Source organism: Cylas formicarius, unplaced genomic scaffold, assembly GCF_029955315.1.
Source record: "Cylas formicarius isolate icCylForm1 unplaced genomic scaffold, icCylForm1.1 PGA_scaffold_10__41_contigs__length_53128322, whole genome shotgun sequence".
NCBI classification, from domain to species: Eukaryota; Metazoa; Arthropoda; class Insecta; order Coleoptera; family Brentidae; genus Cylas; species Cylas formicarius.
The window spans coordinates 3,936,800-3,963,468 of NW_026844214.1; the positions used below are offsets into that span (position 1 = coordinate 3,936,800).

Genomic DNA, 26,669 nt, shown 5'->3' on the forward strand with positions numbered 1-26,669 from the left:
GTTTTGGAGGAAAACTTAAATAAAATAAAAATTCAAAGTGATCTTATTACTCTGATTCGGTCTCTGGTTCAAATAATGTTTCCCAAAGAGCTAGGAAAATCATAACAAACAATTCGCATTCTTCAGGAGGCAACAAAAAACAGATTCTTTTATTGATGAGAACGGGAACTGACTCGTTAACGTTCAGGAAGCTGATGAAATTTTAATAACTTCTTTATCTTCTTCTTAAGACGATTAGCAACAACTTCGCTCTCTATCCTGTGTTACTCTTAGTAGTGACTGCTAATCCAGATCAGTCCAATCCCTTGGCCATGAGCACCGTCTCTTCGATGCCTCGATATATCCCCTAATTAACTTATCTGGCGTTTTTTGATAATTCCAAGAATTTCACAGTCAGCATTCATTCTTCTTAATATCTCTCACGATATCTTGAGCATTCCACGCATTACCCAAATTTCAAAGGCTTCAAGTCGTTGTATCGGGAAAAATTTGAGCGTCCAGGATTCAATTCCATACAATACAATCGGCTTTCACAAATTGGCATCTGATATTTAGTAATATCGTGGAATTTGTAGGAAGTCTCTTCATTTTAAGAAATGTACTTTTGGCACATTATTATTTCTGGAAATGACCATCGTTTTTGTTTTCCCCTTGTTATTGCATTTACAAGTTTCTGGAGCCCCTGTTGACCGTTAATATAATGGTATTACCTTTATGGCTTCTTGGATGTTTTCAAGAGCTTTTGACAAATCTCTTCTGAATATATGTTGCCCTGCCTTTTTTTTATATGAATACTGTTTGTTAGTTTGTTTTCTTTATGATATTGATGACATTTTGATTCACTCTTTGTTCGTATAGTAGGTCAAACATCGTTGTATGCCTTACTCTGTCCTTAGTCCTTAGTAGTCCATAAAGGAGAGATATACATCTCGTGATTGATCTCTTCAGGTTTGCAGTTTGCAGGTTTGTGTCTCACAGAACTATAGTTATTAAACTCGTCAATCGGTATTGTGAATATCTGTTTGCCCAGTTGTTTTTATGTATCCAACAGGTTAAACATCTCGGTGTAGATATGCATGTTTCACCTCCGACAGCAGAATTTCCATTGGTTGGTCGCGTATTTGATCTGGATCTGTTGCGTCATCTTCAAAAAGTTCCTGTACATAGTTCGTCCGTATTGGTTCTATTTCTTCTTAGTCCATCATTTGCTTGTTATTGCCTGTGACTAAGATACTCGACTGGTGTGTTTTGTTTTTAGTTCCTAAAACATCTTTTATTTGTTGTGTTTATTGAATATGTCAATGTTTATTTTGTAATTCTTCGGGCTCGTCGCATCGTTTTTCCTTTGCTGCTTTGTATCTGTTGCTGTCTTCCATCAGTAACAAGATTTCCTCAGCCTTCAATTCTTGTTTGACTTATTCTTACTGAGTTCTCAGTCCGCTTTGTTATGCTCCGTTTATTACGTTTTTGAAGGAGCACCAGGAGTCTTCTATTGATTCAGTTGTTATTGTTTGTCCAGTTTGTTTAAGGTTCTTGTATTAAACAAGGAGTTATATCTTCTTTTCTTTCGGGTTCTCTCAATTTTTCAAAATTAGGTCTTGGCCGTTTTTTTCTTTGGATATTCTTAAGTCAACTTTCAAGTTTGCCAACCACAGGAGTATGGTAGAAGTCAATATTTGATCCAGGGTAAATTTTAACACCTTGATGTTCAGCTCTTTTCTTGCTTATGTTTGAGTTGTATATATTTATTTATTTATTCTCTGCTATAGTTGTCAATATTAAATGATATTGTCCTATATTTCGAAATAAAAAAAATTCAAATTGTTTAATTACTTCTAAATCCTATACGTGCCACCCACGGATAGGCTCCGATCCCGTCATACCCGTCTCCTTCGACTTGGGATTGTCCACACCTCTGTCCATCCACGAATTTACCTGGAGAGGACACTTTAGATGAACCGTCGGCTTGTGGACAGCAAACCAGTCCCGAACCCTGATACCCGCAACCCAATTCTCCTATCCTGCAAAATGGACGTTCTTGTATACTTATATTTTATCGAATATCCTTTCTCAACTCACCGATTAGTTAAAACGCATTCGTTGCTCAAGACAGTTGTGAGGATCGGACAAGCCGATAGTGGAATGCACTGGCTGTTCGGAGGACATATTGCCCTTTTCTCCCTGTACCCTGTTTCTACTTCGTTCAGTTCATCTAAGGGGTCCCTCGCTTTCAAATTACCTGAAAGTAATAGTTCATAAATTAGTGTACGAATATGTAAGTCTTGAATTGTTTATTTCGAAGAAAGCTGCTTCCAGTTTAAATGCCTACATATTGCTCCAAATCTCATTTAAGCATGAGACACTGACTTTGCACAACAGTGGCTCTCTTTTTTATATTGATATCTGGGTGTTCGTTTTGTTACAGATGTCTAGTAACAGGTGTCCAGTACAAAATGGTGTATTTAACTTACACTTACTTAGATACAGGGTGAAAAGGAAAATGTTCATTTTTGAAAAACCACAATATTTTCTTTATTTTAGGAGCTGAAATATTCAAATTTTCAGGATATGTGTAAAAGGATACGGCGATGCAAAACAACTACAAAAAGTTTACGCCTACTATGACAACATGGGCAACTTTCGTTTTCCTTATGGGCGCCATATTAAAGCTCTACATTCCCAAAATTCCTTTTTAAATATGCTTTTCAACCCTGTGAAACACATTTATATTTGGTCAAGTTTAACCAAGAAAAATAACAAAAATAAGATTTCAGGGCTTTGATTCAATTTTAAAACACGAGAAGAGAAGTCAGTAAAATTTTCTTTAACGCACAAAAAAAAAGAAAGAAAATACAATTGCGCAGTAATACTTTTGACAGCTCTTCTGACAGATTCTTTTAATTCTCGTACTGTATACTCGATTTTCGAGGTAACCCCATACCAGGAAATCAAGTGGTGTTATATCTGGGATCTTGCGGACCATATGACTGGTCCCAGGTTACCTATCCACTTGTGGGAAATTCTGCTTTTAAAAAGCTCGTAATAATCTGTGCATTCTTTGGCGGTGCGCAGATTTGTTGAAAAAACGTTTGTTGGAGAGTAGAAGGTTTTCCGTGACGTTTGCCTGTTCAAGGTTTAAATACATCTAAATACATCTGAGAATTTAAGTTATTATCTAAAAACTATGGCGAAATTTAATGGGTATGGTCTGCTCATAGATATAAGAATGTGAACGGATTATCCAAGGGTGGTCATTAACATACAATGCAAAAATATTATAATTATTATATAATTAATAATTAATTAATTAATAATTACCTTAATTAATATTAATAAACTTGTTGCATTGTATGTTAATGAGCACCCTTGGATAATCCGTTCAAAAGCAATTGGTCACTTTCTTATGTCCATGAACAGACCATACCCATAATACCAAACCAAATCTGCACCTCACTCTGGCTAGCTAAAATATAGTGTTCTTACGATTAAAGATCCCACAATTAGTAAATCGGCACTCATCAGACCAAAGGAGTAATAAGAAAAACTTTTGTATCTCGTTATTTTTCTGAATAAATCACTGGCACAATCTGTATCGCGTTATGGACCTTTAAAACACTAATCTGACGTAAAGGTTACACTGAAATTTGAACATAATTGGCAACGCCGGGTTGAGTATTGTCGCAGAACAGTCTGTGCCCTGCGCCATTGTTGTTTTCATTTTTGGTGTCTGTACCGTACTCACAAACTTGTATAATTTGTGCTTTCAATGCTTTGGTCTTTCAAGAAATTACAGCAAATGTGGCAAATATGAAGAACTAATATGATTTAGTAGTAGACTTACACAAATATTTACATGTCAGAATTCAGAATTCCTTACATTCTTAGGTACACTTAAATGGCTACGAAGGATGTCTGGGTAATATGTTTTAGTGTATAAGAATTGCAGGAAATGTAAGAAACAATTAAGCTACAAGTTTAATTTATACTAGAACAAGCATAAAAAATATCCCTTGTCAATTACTGTCTAGCTGTTTCTTGTACATTTTTTACTTAGATATTTCCTGTTCGATACTAGCATCTCAAAAATTATTTCAATAGAAATTAAACTTAAGAGTTTATGAAAACTAACTATACGCCGGTATACAAAAATTTGTCATTAGAACTACAATTGGTTAAAAACGAAATTTTAACCTTTTCATTTTTTTTTACACAGTTGCTCCATGAGTTCCTGTACTTTCAGCATAGGCAAGGCCTCTGTATATCTAGTAGCTATGTCTTGACCAAATATACACATGGTTGAAAAGAATTTTTAAACAGGATTTTGAATATGAATAAATTTAATAGGGCGCCCATAAGAAAAACAAAAATTGACCGCACGCAACATAGTTAACCTAAATTTGTACCCACATCTTGAAAATTTTAAAATTTCCGCTCCTATGATAAGGAAAACGTTGTGGTTTTTCAAAAATGGACATTTTCCTTTGTCACCCTGTATCTACGTATCGACGGTGTATTATGCTTTATTTCATTACCACATATCATATGGCACAATATTATGGAGAAACTTCAATGCTGTACAAATATTCAGGATACAGAAAAGGGCCATAAGAATTTTTGCTATATGGCTTTTGAGGTGTTCAAAACAAATATTAAAGTGTTGCTTATTGAAAATTGTTTCTATAGTGTGGACGAGTATTCCATCAAAATAAAAAAACCAAATTAAAATCCTTGGCCTACTGAAATGTGTGAAGATCATAGCATACTATCTTGCACTGTACTATTTTTATATTCCGTGTTAGTGTTGTTTACATTTGTTATTGTTAACTATTCCCTTATTTATAAAACACGTTTTTTTTTACACCTTTATACATACAGACAGGCTGCAATTGTATTAATATGGTACAATATGTGGTTAATAAAACAAAAATTATTCTTCTTCTTCTTAAAATTCTTCTTCTTCTTCGGTATCGATTAGAAATGAAACAAAGCTAGAGTATTTTGTGAAGAAAGTCTTTCCTTTCTTTACTTTAATTTATAAATTTTGCGTTTCTTAAGACCCCATACATTTTTCTAATTTCTTTGGAAACATCTGGCAAAAATTATTTTTGAATGAATAAGAATTAAAGTGAACCTTACATTGAGCTACAAGAACCATCCAATTCATACATTTTATTATGAAAAAATATTTCCGGATTGTATATGTAAATATATATACAACAACCGCATTTTTTAAAACTTATTTTCGAATTTTCACGGAATGCAAAAAAAAGTTGCGAACATGTCACCTGTTACATGTCACTGTTCATTTTTTAATTACTTCCTTATTTAATTGTTTGAACTTTGGTAACTTTAAAATAAGAATACCGATATTTCTCTTCAGAACGCAACGAGCAAAAAAAACGTACAAGGCAAATTTTTCTGTCTTATGTTTTGATGTCATTTTCAGAGGAACATTGCTACACGCAATTTTCCAATATTAAATTTAATTCAAACACGTACGTTATTTAATTTTGCATACGTAATATTTTCTTTAAGGATTTACTCATTGCAAAATACACACATTACCAACTTGAACTCGTCCTTGACATTGATGCTCCGCGGCCAAGGTTTTGTTTACACAAAAAACGTTAATAATTCCGACCGTGTGTGAATACTACTTGCAGAGGCAAAATCGCACTGCAAGCAATACGATGTGAAAAAAAAATTAGATACTTGGAAGCGCTATATCAAATCTAGTTTCTTTTGTATAGGATGATGCTTCAAAACAATTATTATTTTTTGATTAGGCTCTTTCAAAATGTTTTTCTACGTGAAATGTTTTGATTGTGAGACAGCGTAATCTTTATAACCCCGCAGGGTTTTTAGGTCAAGTCCTTAATTGGCGTTTATTTCGAAACAAAGAAATGTATCCTCATATATTATTAGATGGCATTTAGTGAAACGTGTCTGAAATTCCCAAAGAACATCGAAAATAATCTGTGATTTACGGCTACCAGAGATTTTGGTCAATGCTGCTCCCCATTGGGAATTAGAAGCACGTTCGTTTTTGTTGTACAATCAGAGCAAGGAACTAGTAGAGGGGAAAATTCTTTTAAAACGCAGTCTTAAATAATGTACAGAACTTTATTTAACATGAGAATACAAGGTAATAATCTTTGCATTTAAAAAAACAGATTAATTATTCATATCGTTGTTCATCTTCAAGGTTTCGCGTCATTTTTATAAGCTGTACCGTTGGCTAAATAAAAACATTACATCGAAATATGGAAATAAGCAAATTTATTATCAATCTAAACAAAGTCCCTATCGTGCAATGCTTAGAAAAACGAAACCAATAATCAATATCAATCAATATCAATATTTTTCCATCCGTAAATCAATACGCGAATATAATCGAGATCACTGCTGAAAAATGCAGATTTCAAAATAGTTTTCTTTGTTAGACTCATCTATCCAGTTCAGATTTTCACGAAATTATATATTTTGACATGACAATTGTTTCCACAACACCGTGTCTTTATCAAATGTCACAATTGTCATGTCAAAATAAATAATTTCGTGAAAATCTGAACTTTCAGTTCTTATTTATTTTGATAAATGGATTTTCATCGCCTCAGTTCAATCACTGTATTTTAATCTGAATTTGACCAATTCACTTTTCTTCTTCTTTTCTTTTCTTCTTGGTTGGCGAACAAAATGGCATTCTTCCATTTGGAAACCGCTTATCGAAACTGATGTTTTGTTGCACCACTTACGGGTGTTCTTTTTTTTTTCTTTCTTCCTTTTCCTTCTATTCTACCCTGCACGATGAGCTGCAGTAATTCGTATTTGTGATCAAAATATTCCAGTTTTCTTCTATTGATTGTGCGGGTGAGTTCGGTTTGTGCGTTCATATGGCGTAATTCTTCCTCGTTTTTGATTTTATCTGTTCACGGAATCCTCACGACTCGCCTATACGTCTACATTTCGAAGGCTGTCATTAGTTTGAATAGCCTTAGACAGTCTCCATTTCGTATAAAAAACACTAAACACATAATATTTCAACAATATTTTCCGGAGTTCGATGGAAAGATTAGCGTTAGACAGAAATGTTCTCATTTTGAAGAATACTTGATGATACTACTGTATCAAAAAGATCCCGCAGGTCTTTCAAAATTTCAGCCAATAACACACTACAATCTGGGTATCTGAGTTTATTTGTCGGCGCTCCGTTAACATTGACACCACCTGATCCATATTGCATAAAGATGGACCAGTCAAAACTGCATGAATCGAAGACAACATTTGAAACGTCAGGAGAAAAAAGATGAGGGTCCATTTTTTGCCCAAATAAGACTAACGGTTGTTTCGGATAATATATCGACTATAGAATAGTATCCACGTATAAGAAATGGCTAGAAAGATGACAGTACAAAAATAAACAGAATTTAAAATGTATAGTAGTGGGCAAAAAAGATGAAGGTACCAGAGTTTGTGTGCAAGAAAGATGACAGTCCATAGGAAATGGCAACTTCGTGCTATTTGAAGTTTATTGGTGTAATTATTGACTATTCCGTTTTTAAAGTTTTGTGGGGTATTTCTTGTTGTTGAATAATGGCTGAAGAACAAACAACAATAAAAAGAAAATAGAACTGGACAAGACTGCAAATGTTCAAAACTTAATTGTTTCCAAAATCTCATTGCAAACCGATTTAAGCACGATCGTGTTTAAATTTAATCAACTGCAAAGTTATGATGAACAGTCGCTTTATCTAAGTGGTTTAATGACGTGCAAAACTGTAACACGCCATCGTCACAGGAAATCTGAAGATGAACCTGATTTTCATTCATTTTCGTTTACTTATAAGGTGAGATTGTTAAAAAACAATGAACTTGGTGAAATTCCAGTGTGCTATAACGCTTTTTGTGCCTTACATAGCATTACTGCAAAAAGGCTACAAACTGTACAAAGCGGATTGATATCAAAGGATTCAGCGAGATTAGATATGCGAGGAAAGCAATCTTCCAGACCTAAACGACTTTTTAGCGAAATATTTTAGATGTTTTCAGAGTAGAAAGTCTCACTGTAGCTTGGCTAAAACAGTAAAGGTTTATTTACCTGCTGAGCTTAATATTAAGAAAATGTACTCTATGTGCAAAGAATATATGCTAATAAATTAGTTTCTTCTGAAAAATATAGAGAAATATTCAACACCAAGTTTAATATCGCTTTTGGGTATCCACGATGCGATAGCTACAGTACACGCGATGAGTTGAAAGCTAAAATTGACGAGATTGAAAAAAAAAACACCGTGCAGACGATCACAATGCACTGCAGTTACAGTTGTATTTCAACCCCCTGTGGGACGGCAATGGCCGAACTTCTTATGTATAGTTTTGACGGGAATTTTATTGTCTTAAATTTGTTAACCTGTCTTTTTCCATAAAACTACAAAATAATATTCGTCAAAAAGTAAAAAAATGTACCTTTAGGGTGGTTTTTGAAAACTTTGCCCTAGGGGTGCAGACTTTTAGTTTGTTAAATAGTACCCTAACAAGTACTACTCCAATTTGCAGCTTTAAGATAATTTGTTCCGGGTCTAACCTAAGTCCTGAAAATTCTAATGGATCACTGGCAGACCAACTACCAAAAAAAAATCACAAAAAACAACGAACTACATCCGTTTGCCTTTTTTTTGTTTACGATTGTCTCGTAGCATCTCCAATAACCCCAAGGTCCTGATTAATCGCTTTTCCAAACAATTCGTAATAATTATTTTTGTTTATTGCTATTCGCTGGACAATGACAAAAAAACTCTTAATCTTATTATGGGCATCGTCGATCGAGGCGAACCATGAAATATTGTTGCATCGCCATTGTCTAAATGATGCACACGACTGTGAAATAATAATTACTTTCGAGACGATTTTATTAGTAATAACCTTCGCGGCAAAAACAGATTTTCCTTAACGGACAACATCCTGTACAATTTTGTATTCTTATTAGTTAATTAATTCGATTTGTGCGGCCGTAATTTTTGCGAAGTGTGTTTCGAATTTGTCGCGCGTCGTTGATTCCCGCCAGTGGCGGCGATTTAGGAAGTTTTTCGATTCATGGTTTCCAACATTTACCAACGTTGTAATTATTTATACACTGAAATCACGTATGCACGACCAATAGTTGAGTTTTGTTTTTCTTTTCTTTACAACAAAATCCGAAAACGTATCTTTAAAGAACTTACAAAAAAAACATAATGAACTAGTCTAACCAAAATATTTTCTTTTATCCTCAATAATAGTATATTATGCAACAAGTGTGGTAAATAACAACGACAACTTATGTTCACTTTGAAGTATGGAGGTAGTCTTTAATTTACTTAATGCGAAGAGATTTTTCATATTATATTCATACTAAGAAAGGCACGAGGTCGGCTATTACCAGATATTACCATGCAAAAAGCTGGCGTAAGTAGAAGAAAAAGGTATACACGGAAATTAGAAACTACAGTTATCAAAAAATTTATGGATTTGTGGATGTAACAAAAAAATACTCAATATTGTTTTCCTTGCTTACTTCTTAATGGCGATAAAGCTTGGATGGACACAGGGATCGACGACCATTTAGGATTGAAACCTAAAAGACATGAAAATTCTAAAGCCACGTTCATAGTTGTACGGAAATTGCGCTATTAGGGTCAACCTATATTGGGGCTCAATAAAATTGTGCTTGTTAACTCTGAGAAATGTCACTATATTTTGTTTACAAAAAAAAAATACCACAATTGCAAATTAAAAGTGATCTCTACTTAGGTAACTACAAACTCAACTTTTCGGACTCTGTAGAGGACCTGGGTATTACATTGGATTCGGGGTTTCTTTTTGAGTTGCACGTAGAAAACATTGCTCAAAAGGCTCTAAACAGTCTTGGATTTATTCTACGGGTGACTAAAGAGTTTAATAATAAAACATCTTTAATAATACTTTTTTGTATTTTAAATATATCGAAGTTTTTTTGAAAGAATTTCAAAACACAATAAAATTGTTCCCACTAGCCGCCACTGACATGAGTGATAAACAGCGGTGAAATTTCAAGAAATTCCGAAGAATTCTAGCGGAATTCCATAAAACTCGAGCATCCAAATGCATTTTGTGTTTCGAGATAATTTTATTACTGAATATTTTTCAAAGAAAGAAAGATTGATTTCTTTAAAAATATAAAATATTTTAGAAATTCTCTTTCAAATATGGACTCTTCCATTTTCCCGTACAACTTGTAAGTGTAGCATTGGAAATTTTTTTTACTAATATTTTCTGTCAATTATGAACAAAATTGAATGGCTGCTAATGGCATATTAGAAAGCTACATATGTATATAAGATTTTCAAGTCTTATACAGATTGTCTCGAAGGTGTTGAAAGTATCCATGTTGTATATTATGGCACTTTTGGATTCAATTAGCCGATTGAAATAAAAATGTGTTTCAAGCTTTTTTTAATAAAATATGTTCCCTTCAAGACTGAGATGGTTATTTTTTTTTAAGTTTAACGTCACGAGGATTGTTGAATTATTTCCTCTCAACTTATAAACCATTAGTTCTGCTAGAGTGAATTTTGAAACATGCAGATTAAAGATGATTTAATATATCTTCCTACAATTTTGTGGAGAAAAATGAGTCTTCTTACTCTTCTCTGTGTGAAATTGGTCTACCTTTTTAAAAAAAAATTATGCTGTCAGTTTTGTATTGTTGAATTATACTTTTGTAATTGGAATCATTTTTGTTGGGGTGATATGCTCTCATTCTAGAAACATTTTTTTAAATACTTTACATAGATTTAGTTTTACTTAGTTTTGATCAGAGAGATGTCGTTATAGCTTGGACAATAAATTGTTTTTCAAGTTTTCTGAACATTTCTCGGGTCTTAAACGTGCCGCAACTTTTAACTATTAATAATATAATTAGAACCAATGTTAAAAGGTAGATCAGTTCAGCTACACAACGTTTGAATTCGCAAGCTAGTCAATAAGCAATGCAAATTTTATTTAGAAGTAATAATTTCCTGAGCACTCGCGGAGTTAAGTATAGGACACACTAACCCTATTAGGAAAAATTTGTAACCACTCTGTAGAACAAGGGAAGTGCTTCATTATCGGTATATCAAACATAATCTAAATTTCGTACACTTGTCAGGGTAAACTGAAATTATTCAAAAAACCTTTTTTTTTTCAGGTATCAAAGACCTTAATGAAAGGGACACTTATTTTAAGAGTAGAATCCAGAAATGTTATAACATCGAGGGCTTTTTACAAAACTTCTGGATTCCTCTTGCGTCGGTTTTTGCTGAGTCGAAATTGCTGACGTTTCAGTTTCAGTCAAGCTCTGAAGAAGCCAACAGGATGATTGGCGAAACGTCAGCAACTTCGACTCACCAAAAACCGACGCAGGAGGAATCCAGAAGTTTTGTAAAAAGTATTACAGTAGCTTGTGGAAGTTTCTTTGAAAAATGCAACTAATATATATTGCACACTTTTGGGAGCAACTTTTATAATATGAAAGTAATTTTAAAAAGTGGCTGTAATAGGACAACTGCCCAACTAAAATATTAATATCGCCTAAAGTTGGTGCATGTTCCATAATTATACAGGGAACGACAAAAAATACAAAAATTGCACAAATTTAGAAATTAAAATTATGTCTAAATATCAAAACAGAAATTTTAAGTACCGTCTGTTTAAGTAATCAATCCCATGCTAAATACAATAGGTCTATTAATAAATTATAATTTAGATAGCAAAATTTTTATTTTAAATAAATATTATTGTAAAGATTACAAGTACACCATTTAAGAAAATAGAGAAATGAAAAAATTATGAATAGAAACATATTTAGAAGACAGAAAAAACAAAATAAATAAAAATAAATTATCTTGACGTTTCTGTATCCCGCATATTCTAGTTCGATGATATTCGCTAACAGTGTAAATGAAGTCTTATTGAATTTTAAAGTTCTACAAATTTATTGGTCGATCGCTATAAACTTGTGTCAGATATCCTCATAAGAAAAAATGTAATATACAGGGTGGCCGGTTTAAGAGAGGCCTATGCCTTATGTCTAAATCTATAAGTGTTATGAAAAAAGTTTGAATACAAAGTTTGTTTCCAATAAAATGACGTTTAATTTTTTTGTATTATTTCAATCCAAGGATTATTATTAGCTTCGGAATTCAGGATTATGAATAACGAAATACAGATTTTCATCGGACCACCACCTACAATCTTGGCAAGAGAAAACCCTTAGTTGTGAACGTCCTGAACTCGTAACTCAAATTGTAGTTTCGTTCTTTCCTTCAATACATTCATTACTATTGAATTTACACTCGCCTTGAAATGAGTTAAAACGCTAGTAACAGTTTTTGTGTTTATCTGAATATCGCCTAATAAAGATATCTTCTGATGCTCCACGCACTGCTTTGTCGAAGCAATTTAATGTAAAATCAAAAGGCAAGCCATCATTAGTTGACAATAATAATAAATGTCGTCTCTTTATAATTAATAATAATAATCTATAGGTACAGTTTTTTTATAAAAAAAAATTAATAAATGATTTGAAAATATGCCTGTTATAAGTACCAATGCTTTGGCTACTTAAAAAAAAATTTATAAAGTTCTTAAGTGTTATTAAATATGGTTGCAACAAACATTAAATTTGTGTTTCGCTAAAAAATTAAAAAGCTTAGTCATTTTAACAAATAAGGTGGAATTGCGACAAAAGTTTGCTGAATTGATTTACAGGACAATGAAGGATAATAATAACGAAATTATTTACAATTTTTTAACAAACACTTATTCATATTAACATCTAAACAACCTGTTTCAATAACAGTGTGTTCAATTGTTTGAAATAACTTGTGCAATTTTCAATGCTCCTTGACTTGCAAATATTTTAAGTGCACCTAATTTGATTATGGAACACAGTATTAGAATTTTAGAAATGCCATTTGTTACGCACTAAAATGACCACACTCAACAAATCAGAAACGTCATTTCCTTGGATGGAACAATAATTTTCCGATAATCGCACAAATAATTAACACTCTTATTAACATCATTAATGGCAGTAAAAACTTACCTATATCACAGAACGCACAATGGACGAACGCAGCGAGCACAAGCGCATAATTCACTTTGCAACTCATAGCTGTTTGTTGTTAGAATAATAATAAAATAATAATACGTACACGATGAATAAAAAAATCGGGAACGGCTGGTGTAGATTTTGACCTTCCGTTTAAAAAATCATCATACATGCGTAACACGACATATTTGCCGGAACATTGTACCTCCCCACTAATGTACCGTCTCTAATTAGGAAAGCGGCTTCATTTCCAACGAAAAGGGAATTTAAATTATACAGGGGCCGAGTAAAAATTAATCCCCACCACGCTGACAACTTTTACACAAAATATGACGCCCTGGTGGGTCGAATTTAAATGTTTTTTTAATTTTTGTTCGATCATTTCTTAATATTAAAAACTGTTTCGGTAAATTTAAATAAATAATGTAAAATAATACGTCGTGTCGCACCATGTGCAACTATTTAAGAGTTTTTTGTTGTTTCATGGTCTGAAATATATGTCATTATTGTTCATGATTGGAGAAGCCATACAGCAAAATATTTCTACCGAATAGGCCACAAATATGTATATCGAGATATCTAAATATCTTGAGAAGCTTCTGTGGATATTTTAGGAATCATCTAATGGCACACTTTTTGGTTTTGCATGGAATATTCGTAACGACCAATAAAAATACAAATCACAACAGATATACTCAGAGAATTTTACGCAAATATGCTGAAATATTCATTTGCATATGAGAAGAGTATGCATAATTTTATAATTAATAATTAAATTAATTGTAATTCTGCTTATAATTTTATTTATTTATGAAGTTTTTTTTTCATTCATCTATATTCTATATAATAAAAAAGTAGGTGCTATGAGGTAAGTACATTGACTTTAATGTCATTGTTGAAATAATTGAAATAAACTTCCGAAATATTAATTTTAATATTGAAAAAAATGGCCGCGACTTAAGATTATTGAAAAAAAAATGTTGAAATTGACATCAAGCCTGCTTTGCAAAATTCCATTTTTTTGACAGATTGATAATTTAATACTCAAAAACCGTAATTTCTCACTACTCTACTATTTGGAACATCACAACCTTCTTCCAAGTTGCTCATTGTCTTTGGAAGATCAATTGAAGTGTCTTTTGTGATGGAACGCTTAATATCTTCAATCTAGAAATTATTAGAGATAAGAGCATAGGATTTGTGATCCTGCTTAACGCAATCTGTTTTATTTTGCAATATCAGTCTAAAAAAAAATAAATAGAATACTGGGAAAATAAAAAAAATGTTCTAGGTAAAGTGCCCTCTAGTGACAGATTTCTGAAATACTTTTAATTTGTAAGGATGACTTTTACTAAATCAGGGCTGTGTGCAAAATACCAGTTTATTCTGTTGAAAACGAATGCCACTGCGTTAAAAATGAATTTTGGGAAGCTTTTTCGAATTTTTGTTACATGTCTTACTACCATTATTTTACCACGTTGAATATTTCCTCTAAGTTTCCGAACTCAAATTCCGAACATCCTGTATATAACACTTTATCATTTGCTTTTGATTTTAGTTGTTAAATTGCAGTTTTAGTCCTGACTTATTATTTTAGTGTAGGCTATGACCGTAATAAAAAAACGCGCCGTTTTATTAAGGCATTTAATTGGTTAATGAAATGAAAGCACCGGAGTCATGGATAATAAAGCATGTTTTACTTTTATGTAACTTTTAAAAATGTGTTATGTATGTATTCAGAACGAAGACAACCCAATAAAAGAATATTTGGTACGCTTAAAACCAACCTAATTAATTTTGGATCTATTGGCAAAGATCGGCCAAAAACGTATAATAAAAATATCAACAGAGATAGCAAAATTATATGCTTATATTAGCAGTGTCTGCAGTCCTTACTGCTCAAGTCAAGTAAGATAAAATTTTGTATCTACAAAAGTAATCTCACACCAAATAGATATCTGGAAATATGTCCCATAAGATATCCATCCAGGTCTTCCGACTTATCAGTACTTGAAAACTTTTTATGAGGCTACCTTCGAAATCAAATTTACAAAAATCAGCATCATACTTACAATGGAAGATCTGAGAAATGCCACTGAAAGGAAATTAATATAATAATTCAATATAAAGGGGTGAATTTAATCAGTTTCTTGATCTGTAAATTTCGATTTACGATTAGACTAATTTTTTTTCTTAGAAAAACAAATTTAAAGTAATTTTGATATAGCAAATAGATAACAACATAATAATAATGAACTAAAACTAACTAATTGTAAAATATATAAAATTACGTTGTGATACAGTTATTAAATAAAACATCCAATAACAATAATAACATTTTATTTGCATTCAAAAGTCATATAAACATAATATAATATTTATTACAGACATCATTTAAAAACAAATACATATTATACAGGGTGTGCCATGTAAAAATACACAACTGTATATAATAATTCAAAAAATTAAAAAAAAATGACTAGCCATTGGATCCTAAAAAAATCTCTATAAGAAATGTTTTAAAATCGATTTTTATAAGTTGTTATCTGTTATCTGAAAAAAATGGTTAATTGTTTGAACATTCTGTATGATAAAAAAATTAAAAAGTTCTTTTTAAGTAATTTGTTTAATGAACTAACGTGCATCTTTTTTTTAATTGATCACGGCAGCGCCTACTACGCTAAAACATTGAAAACTTTTTTTTTCATGGACAATATGAAAAGATAAAGTTGATGATTTCGTTGAAACGACAGATCCCACTTAAAATTTTTCATCTCTATCTTGCAGAGCTCAAAACGTGGCCTTTATTTTTTGTATTTTATATTATCCATTTACCAAAAAAGAAAAAGCCAAATTGTCAAATTTTGGTGTTTATGGTGCATATTCGGAAGTGATGGTAATTTTTTTGTTTTCCTAAGCTTTAAAATTTGGATTTTTTGCTAACGGTATACATCAAAGTTGTCCGAAAATATTCCGTTTCAACTTAAAATAATCGTATCGCATTTCAAATTTTAAAGATTGACTCATCAGTGAAAATGCAAACCATTATACGAAACTGTCTCAGACGTAATTCTGTTAGCATTGATAATAAACCTTTGAGGCTTTTCTTCAATCGACACGTAAACAAACTTTCGTGCTAGGAAAGTTATCGTTAAAATAAGGACTTTCTTTTAATCGGAATTGAAACGATATGGGACCAATTTGGTGGTGTTGATTTAAAACACTCTCGCGTGACTCTTTTATCTTTATTGTTTAATAATTCAGCACCATTTTGTGCTCACATAAAATGCGAATAAAACACGTGCATATACTCGCGGTTGTAATTTAGATCGGTCATGGTTTCTAATCTAATTGTTCTACTAAACGCCATTGTCAATCAATATTTTTCAAACACAAGATGTCTGATATGCGTTACCGATGGTAACTTGTTATACGATACGAAACGTACCCCAATACTCAACTTAAATAGTATGGACGGCAACCTAAATATTAGCGACGTATTATTTCGTAGTTTCGGTTGTCACGATTTCATCGTCCAAGTTCGTAACCCCGCGTCTACATTTGAAGTCCTAGAGAAAGAAATACTATACAACAAGGAAAGGTATAACCGTCGGAAGTACGTATTCCTCCAAAGTTCCACCGAAACGGAAGTTCTTTTGGAAATATTTAACACCAGCCAGATTAATTTTGTCAGCGACGTTATAGCAATTACTATTGACACTCGCCAATCGGATAATGAAATTTTTACGGTATGGACGCATCCGTACAAGGGAGGTCGCGAACGCAATGTGCCCCATATAATAGAGAAATGGTTTTCCAAAAACAATTCTTTTATGCTAGGAATTAATTTATTTCCAGACAAACTGAGAAACCAGGCGGGGAAAACACTCAGAGTAGCTACGTTTCAGTACGAGCCATATACGATAGTTGGTAAGATTCTTCTGAACAAATGAAAAGAACGCGCTGCACTTGTTGGTTTCTACTGCTTGTAAAAGCTGCACAGAAATTAATCACTTAAGCGAATTAGTTTGATAATATACCAGGATTAAACGATATGGCTCAGTACGTTGTAATCACATGTTGGAAATGTATGTCCCAAAATCTAAAATGCACTAGATTTTTCCTTTGGTTATAATTTGCAGGATTCTGTCTCGGTCTTCCGTAAAAAAATTCTCCAGACATGATATCTTTCTACCATCAAATTGTCCTTAGAGAGGAATATTCTCATTTGTAGAACAGTTGTACTACCTATCGTGCACTTGATCTCCTTATCTGGGGCTGAAATTCACAGCTCTCATATGGTTTTCTTGCTCTATTTGTAGGGAAGCATCGGCGTGTGGTTGTCGACTGTCTACATCAAAAATTTTGTCTTGTGATATTAATTTTTAGGTCCCTTTCTCCGAAAACAGTGTTTACCAGAAAACAACTCTTTAGCCATTCCTCGCGTATTTCACCAGTAGTGAAAACATAGTTAAAAAAATGAACCAGCACACTGATGTAGTCTTTATGAATCATTTGCAATATCTCCATTGGGATGTTATCTGGGCAAGATGCTTCTTTGGTTTTAGCTGTTTTTTATGGCATGAAGAACTTCAGATTTAAGAACTCTGAGCATTTGGTCTGTCGTCCTCAAACAATTCTTCCACGTAGCTCTTCCATACTTCTCGTTCATACTAGCATATTAGCGACCTCCCTTACTTCCTTATACATGTCACCAATGTGATGGGTTGACGCTAGGGCCTTTCCAAATGTATAGCCTACGTTGATATACCATATTGTGTTCTTCTGTCACTTCGTTCGTTGCTTTGCTCCAGGCCATACTCCCCTACTAGATCTAAACCAATTTTAGCGTTAAACTCACCAACTGCTGTCGTGACTTCATTGGACTTTAAACTGTCCAACTTGTGCTAACTTGTTTATACAACATTTCCACTTCGTTGCAGTACTTCTTTTCTGCAGTATTGGCCACAGATTGATATTAAATCGAGAAGCTTGTAGCTGTAACATTATTGTTCGGTCATTTATTAGTGTATTCCCTCTCTCCATTTCTTGACCTTTTTAAAGCACATAAAGTTATTAAAAGTCGGATTGCCGGAAACTAAAAGCAGATTTAAATAGTTTTACCAAATACTGTGAAAGAACTTTTTTTTATTCCATATTGATTGATTTTTTTCCTTTTCCAGTTTGGTTTACTATATTTTCGTGTAGAAAAAAGAAAAGTTTACTCTGCAAATCATGTTTCCACACTATGTTGAGTACCGAAATAAACAAAAAAAAAATGTATAATACAAAGAAAAGTGGTCCATGTTTTTTTTTTTATATAAAGCTTTTTCAAAGCAAAGGGCATTTTATTTCCTGTTTGTTTTTTAAACTTAGATATGATTATATTGAATAAGACGGTTTAATACACTTAGAGATTTAAGTTTAAATTAGTTCCTGGTTTTATTCTGAAGTAAAAAAATTGATCATTGTCTACTTACACTTCTGGAGGATTAAATATAGATTTAAGAAAAACTAAAACAATAACATATTTTTATTATTTATATTCTTTAATTTTTATTCGAAAACAAAAGCTAATGTTTGAATTATTTTGCAACAAAGAACCACGAAACATAACAAACAGAAATTGAATTACAAAAAAATAACGTTGGTAATGTAAAAAAAGAAGCTGTATGTTTTCTAAATTAACTTTTTAGACGTATATATATATATATATATATATATATATATATATATATATATATATATATATATATATATATATATATATATATATATATATATATATATATATATATAAATATATATATTCTCACGTATTGATTCACGGATGGAAAAATGTGATGACACTATATTCCGGGATATCATCCGTTCGCTCGTTGAACTCCGACTGGAATCCTGCAAATTCTGCATCCGACTGGAATCCTGCAGACGTTTCGCCAAAATCTCACTTGGCATCTTCAATGCTCGCGCTCCGAAAACACTTCGAACACAGTGTTCAACGAGCGAACGGATGATATCCCGGAATATAGTGTCATCAAATATATATATATATATATATATATATATATATATATATATATATATATATATATATATATATATATATATATATATATATATATATATATATATATATATATATATATATATATATATATATATATATATATATATATATATATATATATATATATATATATATATATATATATATATATATATATATATATATATATATATATATATATATATATATATATATATATATATATATTATCCAAACGCAGGTAGGAATTTCTTATACAACGCCCAATAACAGTACTCGATTATGACAGAGATGTTTGATATCCACATCACTTATAATTCCCATAAATATACTATCATAAAATCTTCTTGGCGAAGTTAAACGATGACAAGTTTTTAATTGAATTTTCACAGTTGGGGACATGGCAAATGTTTTCTAGGACGGATAATTTGAGCAACGGATAAAAGTGCTTAGTTTATTTAAACTTGCAATAACACAAAAAGACCACTTTTTATAGAAGATGGAACATGGAACAGGAATAGAAGACAGTAATTTGCTGGAACACTAAATACTAAATACTAACAATTCAACCAGGAACTGGAAAACGTTGTTTTCTTTGCAATAAACATTCAAATATGATTGTCAAAAATATCATTAGTATGTATTGCTGAATCATCTTGATCTTTGGTGTCCCACGTTCTTAAGTGTTGCCAACACCAATAAACAATAAAAGTTTATGTTATTTTAACATGTTCAGTGGAAAAATAAATTTGTTACTAAAATCTTTTGTATTGGCGTTTAAAATTTTCTTTTTATCACAGTGCTCAAAATAGCATGAAATAGAATTACGGTTCTAATTTCTTTAGTTTTTTAAGTTAAAAGTATTATTACAAAATATTTAGCAAATGAAATATGGCGTCAGGTCTGCGAACACCCCATTGGTTGCCAACAACCATAGTTGTCACCTCAACTACGACTCTGCTCGATAATCACCTTGGTTCATTTTGCCTTTCTATTTTTTTTCCATTCTTATTTGACACTATCCGAAACCAAAACTACATCTGCTACATCTACAATTGCGACGTATATTTCAGAACAGCTTAGCAGCCACGAATATAAGTACATGGGTTCGGAAATGATGACGATGCACTCGTTCGCTATGTTCTATAATATGACTGTCGTACCAGTAGTAAGCAACGTGGAGCAATGGGGAGAAATATATTCCAACTGGACCGGCAACGGAGTCATGGGAAATTTGGTTGAAGATAGAGCCGATATAGGAGCTGGTTAGTGAATGTTGCATTCAGTATTTGGTCAGCTTGTTGCGTGATCATTTTAGCTGCGCTCTATACGTGGGAAAACATATACTATTACCTAGACCTTTCTAAGCCTACAGTTAGAACAGGAATTACTTGTTTGGTACCAGCACCGAAGTGAGTATAATTAATCTCAGCGAATTTTAATGTCTTTTATTCAATTTTGACCAATCTAATAACCGTTTGACAGCCGAATTTCAGTTTTTTGCTATACCTGTGATTTATTTTTTTCTGAAAGATATTACAAAAACCTTTTACTGACTACGTCACATATCTATCCTTACTATTTTACGATTTAATTTAACTTTTCCAACATTTGCCTTTTTTTTGCCTAAGACTATCGCTGTAATATTAGTTAGCCATGACAAAAATATTAGCGAACAGTTTAAAAAATGAACATGCCCTTCTACTTGGATACACAAATTTAATCTTTTTTGTTGGAGGTTCCTTAGCATAAACGGTCTTATACTCCTCCACGTGTACTGGATTCACATTAAAAAGAATGGAACTCTCAAATCAAATCTAACGGCGCAAAAAGTAACCAGCTTCCATGGCTACAATGCACAAAGCTGCAATCGCTTAAAAAACCTGCTTAGTAGAACCGCAAAAGCACAAAATTCTTCTCTATTTAGAAGTATCTAGATTTTGAATAGGCCACCAGAAAATGTTATAAATTCTAAATGATGTCGATGTTGTCTACAATCTCTTGAAATAAGTTCATATTGGGTGGATTGTTTACCACAGATAGTAAATGCATATATACAGGGCTATTCAGTGTGAGTGTCCTCTTAGACGTTTATGGACAAAGACTTACGGTAAAATCCTGAAATGTCGGTTACTAATGTAAGGGGATATGACCTACCTGTGTAAAATATTTTTAGCCATGCGGTGTTGCCAGATATACTCGTAACGTATATCAATTTTCATTTTTTAATGTATATTATTACATTTTTGAATTCTGCGAAACATTCTGAAACTTTTTATATGCAACATGTACCATACCTAACTTGGACATTTTCGGAGGTAAAAATACTCTCAACCCGATAGAAAATATTTTTTGAATGTTTGGTTGCGGTTCCCTTTCGGATTGCTTTATCATAATAGAGAATGAGAATTAACTTATCGCGTACACAGTGTTCAAAATATAAGCAATAATTGGCAAGATATAAAAATCCATATTTCGTGGGAATTTTAAACGGAACACCCCATATTTTATATTGGCACTTAAATGAGCAATTAATTTCCCATCTAAAAGTACTGAACTATGGTATATCTATTTTCACTAGTTTTCGAATTATCAGTATTGTAACTAATATCATCTTACAAAGCTCTCTGGTGCATCACGAGGGAGAAGAGATTGTATTGTAATTATTTTGTAATTATGCATATTATGTTTCTCCAGTACTTTTTACAAAACTTCTGGATTCCTCCTGCGTCGATTTTTGCTGAGTCGAACTTGACGACGTTTCGCCAATCATCCTGTTGGCTTCTTCAGAGCTTGACTGAAACTGATTTATTATTTATTATATTATTTTATATCGGGCTCCTTGTTGCCAAATTTCTTAAAACGTATTTTTTATTTCCGAAAATGTTGAACATGGGTATGGTAGATATTATATCAAAAGGTTTAGCGTTTTATTTAAAAAGCGAAAATTGATATAAGTTGCGAGTATATCTGGCAACACCGCATAAGTAACCAACATTTGAGGTACAAGGAGATGTTAGAGTAGGTGCTTATCGCTGACCGTTTTTGAATAAACGTAGCAATATCTTGCTTAGGTTAAATGGCAATTCATGTTTAGATTGTGCTCAAGAAGCAAAATAGATTTTCTTAAGGTTTATTTTGCTATAGTTTTACCGTTATAGAAATAAAAAGTAAATTCCTTGATTTTGAAGCAATTCGGACCCTTGAAGAAATCTTACTGGTTGAATCTTTCCAGAGAGTTCCTGGAAGGGCGTTTTAAAAATAAGAATTTTTACGGGACTAGAAACACGGTTTATTGAGTTTTTTAAATGGCAAACTCTGTATATTCCCTCACTTTTGGATTCTAATAGGGAAACTAACCCGAGGATACTTTTGGGGCATTTTAATCTAGTCTGGTGAATGAACACTTCGAAAATGCAGTTTGATGCTTAAAAATAATAATAATATACTTACCTGCATGCCTAATAGTTTTTATGTGAAAGTTTGAACCTCTAATCAATTTCAAACGCGAATATTGAGAGATAGAATGCTTATTATTTTATTTATTCAACGTCCTATTAGATGTTTATGTAGAATGACTATCCATGCAAATATTTTTGGTTATGCGATGTTGCCAGATTTACTGGTAACGTATATCAACTTTCGTTTTTTAAATGGAACAGCCTGTATGTAATTATATTTTTAGATTCCGCAAAACATTCTGGAACTTTTTTGTGTAGCATGTACCATACTTATCTTGAACATTTTCGGAGATAAAAATATATACAAGCGTTATGCCAGTAAAGTAAAGTTTTTACGAAAGCCTGATTGGCACTCTAGGATAAATTATGGGAATGAACTCGATTGATACAATACTGATGGATCTTTAGAATAGGAAATTTTCGGTAATGGTTTAATAATAGATTTTTTTCAGATCACTGGGAATTATACTGAACTACAACAGAAGTTTTGACCTCCCTGATATATTTTTTTGAGATCTTCATCTATAAGATTTAGGTTAAATTCACACTTTGTCACAAAATTTAATTTTGCCCTGCGATGTTAGCACATTAATTTACTGAGGCAGTGTTTGTGCACTGCCACAAATATCAAAAACTGTGTTTTATTTGTATTTAAAATAAGCCCGTGCTTAAGCGAGAATGTTGAACGTCCTATTTTTTAAAAACACCCTGTATGTTCCGTGTAAAATGGTATGCTAGAAATGAAAGCCTAAGCCCTTTTAGGAACTGCCTAAAACACTGGACTAAATTTACTTAATTTCTTTCGTCGAATCTAAAGATGAAATGATATGCGAGGCTGCCATTTAAACTAAGCAAGATGTTACCACGTTTATATAGAAGCGACAACCGCACACGTACAAGTAAATTCGTTGATCCGTTTCACAGACACCACAGTACACCCAAACAAATATTTCAAACTTTAATTAATTTTGCAATGTTCATCTGCACATTGGTTTGATATGTAAAAGATGTTGTCCTTTACCTTAAACAGAGGCCAGAGAGAGTAGAACACGACACCTAAAAATAACTTCTCTCCAAGTATAATTAATCGGTATTCTTGTAGACCCTCCAACAGATGGTTGACACCCCTGAAGGCTTTTGCGGGTGCCACTTGGTTCGCAGTTATCCTGGTTTACGTTACCGGTACCATAACGGGATACCTTTCCGAATTGGTTACGTCGCTAACCTCGAGGTAGGATATATATATATATATATATATATATATATATATATATATATATATATATATATATATATATATATATATATATATATATATATATATATATATATATATATATATATATATATATACGGCAATCGAAAGAAGCTAAAAATTTATCTAAACCGGGCAGGTCACTCAAAGGATTTGCCACAGTGTTCACCACCCAAAAAGTGATCACAACCGTAATAAAACCTTTCATCAATCAAAACGTGACCCGTACGGAAATGTTGGTCGGCACCTTAGGAAAATATGTCATGGGAATGGTGTTTGTCGCTACCACGATACTAGTGGCGTCCTATTCTAGCGGCCTGGCCACCATTATGACAGTACCGAGGTACGATAATCCCGTGGATACGGTCGAAGACTTCGTGAGGAGCGGATGGAAATGGGGAGCCACCCAGAACGCGTGGATTACGTCAATCGAAAAGGCTCAAGAGGTGTGAAACATTTTTTGCAGATAATGAGGATATTAAGAGTTTTCTAATAATGTTAATGCTGTTTAAGAAAAATTACCGGAAGCTGGTGCAGAGGTTTAGGGCGCTGTCAGAAGAAGAACTGCGAACGTTGTCTTTGACAGGGGAATTTGCTTTTTCATTGGAGCGACTGCCTCATGGTAAAATATTGATGAGCATTTATATCCAATATTATATTTTATATTTAAATCAGATAAAAATTACCATTTGCGATGGCATAGTCACTCATAAACCCAGTATTTTACATCATATAACAAAGTGAAACGACGTCCAATGGAGTAACAACAGCATCATACAGACATAGACTAGACATACAGAAAACTTCACTAACCCATCACATATTAAAATAGGCACATCTGTTCTAGTCCTGTTTCAGTAATTTGATTGATATTCCTTAGATGTTGAAAAAGGCTTTCATTTTTATCTAAAAACAAGATGAATAAAGCGTGTACAGTCAATTTCGATATGATTTAACTCGGACCATTTTATTTACAACACGACTTTTTCTTTTTTGTGATACAAGAATATCTTGTATTCTACTATGCCGACCCAAAAACATTATTCCATATTTAAATACCGATTCGATGTTTGAAAAATAAAGTGTTTTTACTGTTCTATTATCTAAATATTTACCAAGAACCCTTATTCCGTTACAGATCGAATTTAATATATTTTGGCACTGATTTATATGACATGCCCAGCCCAAATTTTTATCATTGAACACACTCAAAAACTTGGCATTATCTGAAATCTGAAATATATGCACCTCCATTTCAATTATCGGATAACTACAGTAGTTCCCACTTAAAAACAGGGTCGTATTTTTGGAAAACCGCTATCCAAACTCGAAACGCTGGCTCTAATTATTATGGAAAATGCTAGATATCATTCTAGACTTATTGAAAGTGTACCAAGTGCATTAAAATGGTCAAAAATTATAAAACAAACTTGCCAAAGTTTTCCTTTGTAATAGACGAGTTCAATTTCGTAGATTATCGATTTCCTCTATTGTATTATTTCTAAATCAGTTCAGTTGCCGATAACAGTATATCAGTTGCAATATCACATAAATTTATACTTACAATAACGTCAGAAAATGTTACAAAACGATAAAAAAATTAGTATAACACAGCAGGAAAGAAGACACACAAAAACTGTCAGCGTGAAGTGACGTTTTACTGTACTTTTAAACCTTTAAAACTTCAACGCTTCTGAACTTTGATGATTGCAGACAACTTTGCTGTCGGTTCTTACATCAAGAGAGACGTAATACAAAATTTTCACTTGATGCGTCAAGATTTTTACTGGGAACAGTGCGTGATAATGGCAAGGAAAAGTTCAATTTTGCTCCCTCTGCTGGACGATTTCGTTTTAAGGGTTTTCGAAGCAGGGTTGATTTCGTTTTGGCAAAATGAAGTGAGTTTTTATAGGCATGCTTCGGATGAAATAAATTTTACCGCTCTTGTAGGCTGCGACGTCCTATATGGATCACTATATACAAAAAGCTGTGAAATACTTTTTGCATCATGGTTCCGAGAGGGGTGTGGTAAAATTAAAGATGATTCACGTCCAAGGAGCATTTGGTGTTCTGTTCGTCGGGAATGCCATGGCGTGCGTTGCCTTTTTAGTCGAAATTGTCGCTCATAGGTGGCGAACGAAAACTGTTATAAAATAAACTCAGCAGTGATAAAATTGCAACAAACCGTCAGAAATATCTTTAGAATTAAGCGGCAATAAAATTTTATATAAATAATTCCATTTTCTTTTATGTTCCTTTTTAAAGTCCTATCTGTTGAGTCGTTTAATCTTACAACTCTTAAATCGTAGCTTCATTATTTGTATTTTTTTTTAGAAATCAAACACACACGTCTTGACATTGCGAGATTTATTCTTGACCATACATGCGCATGAACCAGAACGTAAAAATTAGACAATTCATTGCCAGGTACGATGGTGCGGTGTTGATTGTATGCGACGTTGCCGGAATGTTTCAACTATCCCTAACACCACCTAGTTTAAATAAAAGCAAATCTTCGTTCAACATTTTAAATATCAAATGACTTGATGAGAAACAACAGCTGTGATTTTACTAAATTATTTTTTTTGGTTTATGATAAGAAGTGAAAAACTTTACTAAATTCTGAATTACAAAAAAATAATTATATAGTACCGTAATAACGTTCTATGCGACATTGTTGCATGCTTTTAACATGCTACATATTTTCTGTTATGACGAAACATCTTTATCTCCTGATTTCAAACATATATAGATTGATGATATTTGGATAATCCGTTCCGGAATTATTTAAAA

General features: G+C 32.6%; 2 protein-coding genes across 3 annotated transcripts in view; one reads left to right on the top strand and one right to left on the bottom strand.

Annotated features, from left to right (window-relative positions):
- LOC132696549 (CLIP domain-containing serine protease B4-like) overlaps window positions 1-13,317 on the bottom strand; it is a 26,315-nt gene extending 12,998 nt beyond the window's left edge. The window contains exons 1-4 of one of the 2 annotated variants that reach the window (XM_060661439.1): window positions 13,106-13,317; window positions 9,554-9,613; window positions 2,080-2,239; window positions 1,834-2,021 (exon numbers count right to left, since the gene is read on the bottom strand). In XM_060661439.1, the coding sequence (XP_060517422.1) occupies window positions 1,834-2,021; window positions 2,080-2,239; window positions 9,554-9,613; window positions 13,106-13,172 (475 nt within the window). In that variant the 5' untranslated portion in view covers window positions 13,173-13,317. The remainder of the gene's footprint in view (window positions 1-1,833; window positions 2,022-2,079; window positions 2,240-9,553; window positions 9,614-13,105) is intronic. The other variant, XM_060661448.1, reaches the window with a different exon arrangement.
- A 3,128-nt stretch (window positions 13,318-16,445) lies between these two features.
- Window positions 16,446-26,080, top strand: LOC132699023 (uncharacterized). The gene is made up of 8 exons (XM_060665472.1): window positions 16,446-17,041; window positions 20,234-20,425; window positions 20,479-20,572; window positions 23,724-23,852; window positions 24,016-24,322; window positions 24,390-24,498; window positions 25,590-25,774; window positions 25,827-26,080. The coding sequence occupies exons 1-8, from the start codon at window positions 16,447-16,449 to the stop codon at window positions 26,031-26,033; spliced, it is 1,818 nt and encodes a 605-aa protein (XP_060521455.1). The 5' UTR covers window position 16,446; the 3' UTR covers window positions 26,034-26,080.
- The last annotated feature ends 589 nt before the right edge of the window (window positions 26,081-26,669 follow it).

Bases quoted from the DNA above. Each gene is read 5' to 3' on its own strand.
- LOC132699023 (XM_060665472.1), top strand. From the start codon at position 16,447: ATGGTTTCTAATCTAATTGTTCTACTAAACGCCATTGTCAATCAATAT. The intron at 17,042-20,233 runs GTAAGATTCTTC...CGTATATTTCAG, and splicing joins CGAGCCATATACGATAGTTG to AACAGCTTAGCAGCCACGAA. The intron at 20,573-23,723 runs GTGAGTATAATT...GTATTCTTGTAG, and splicing joins TGTTTGGTACCAGCACCGAA to ACCCTCCAACAGATGGTTGA.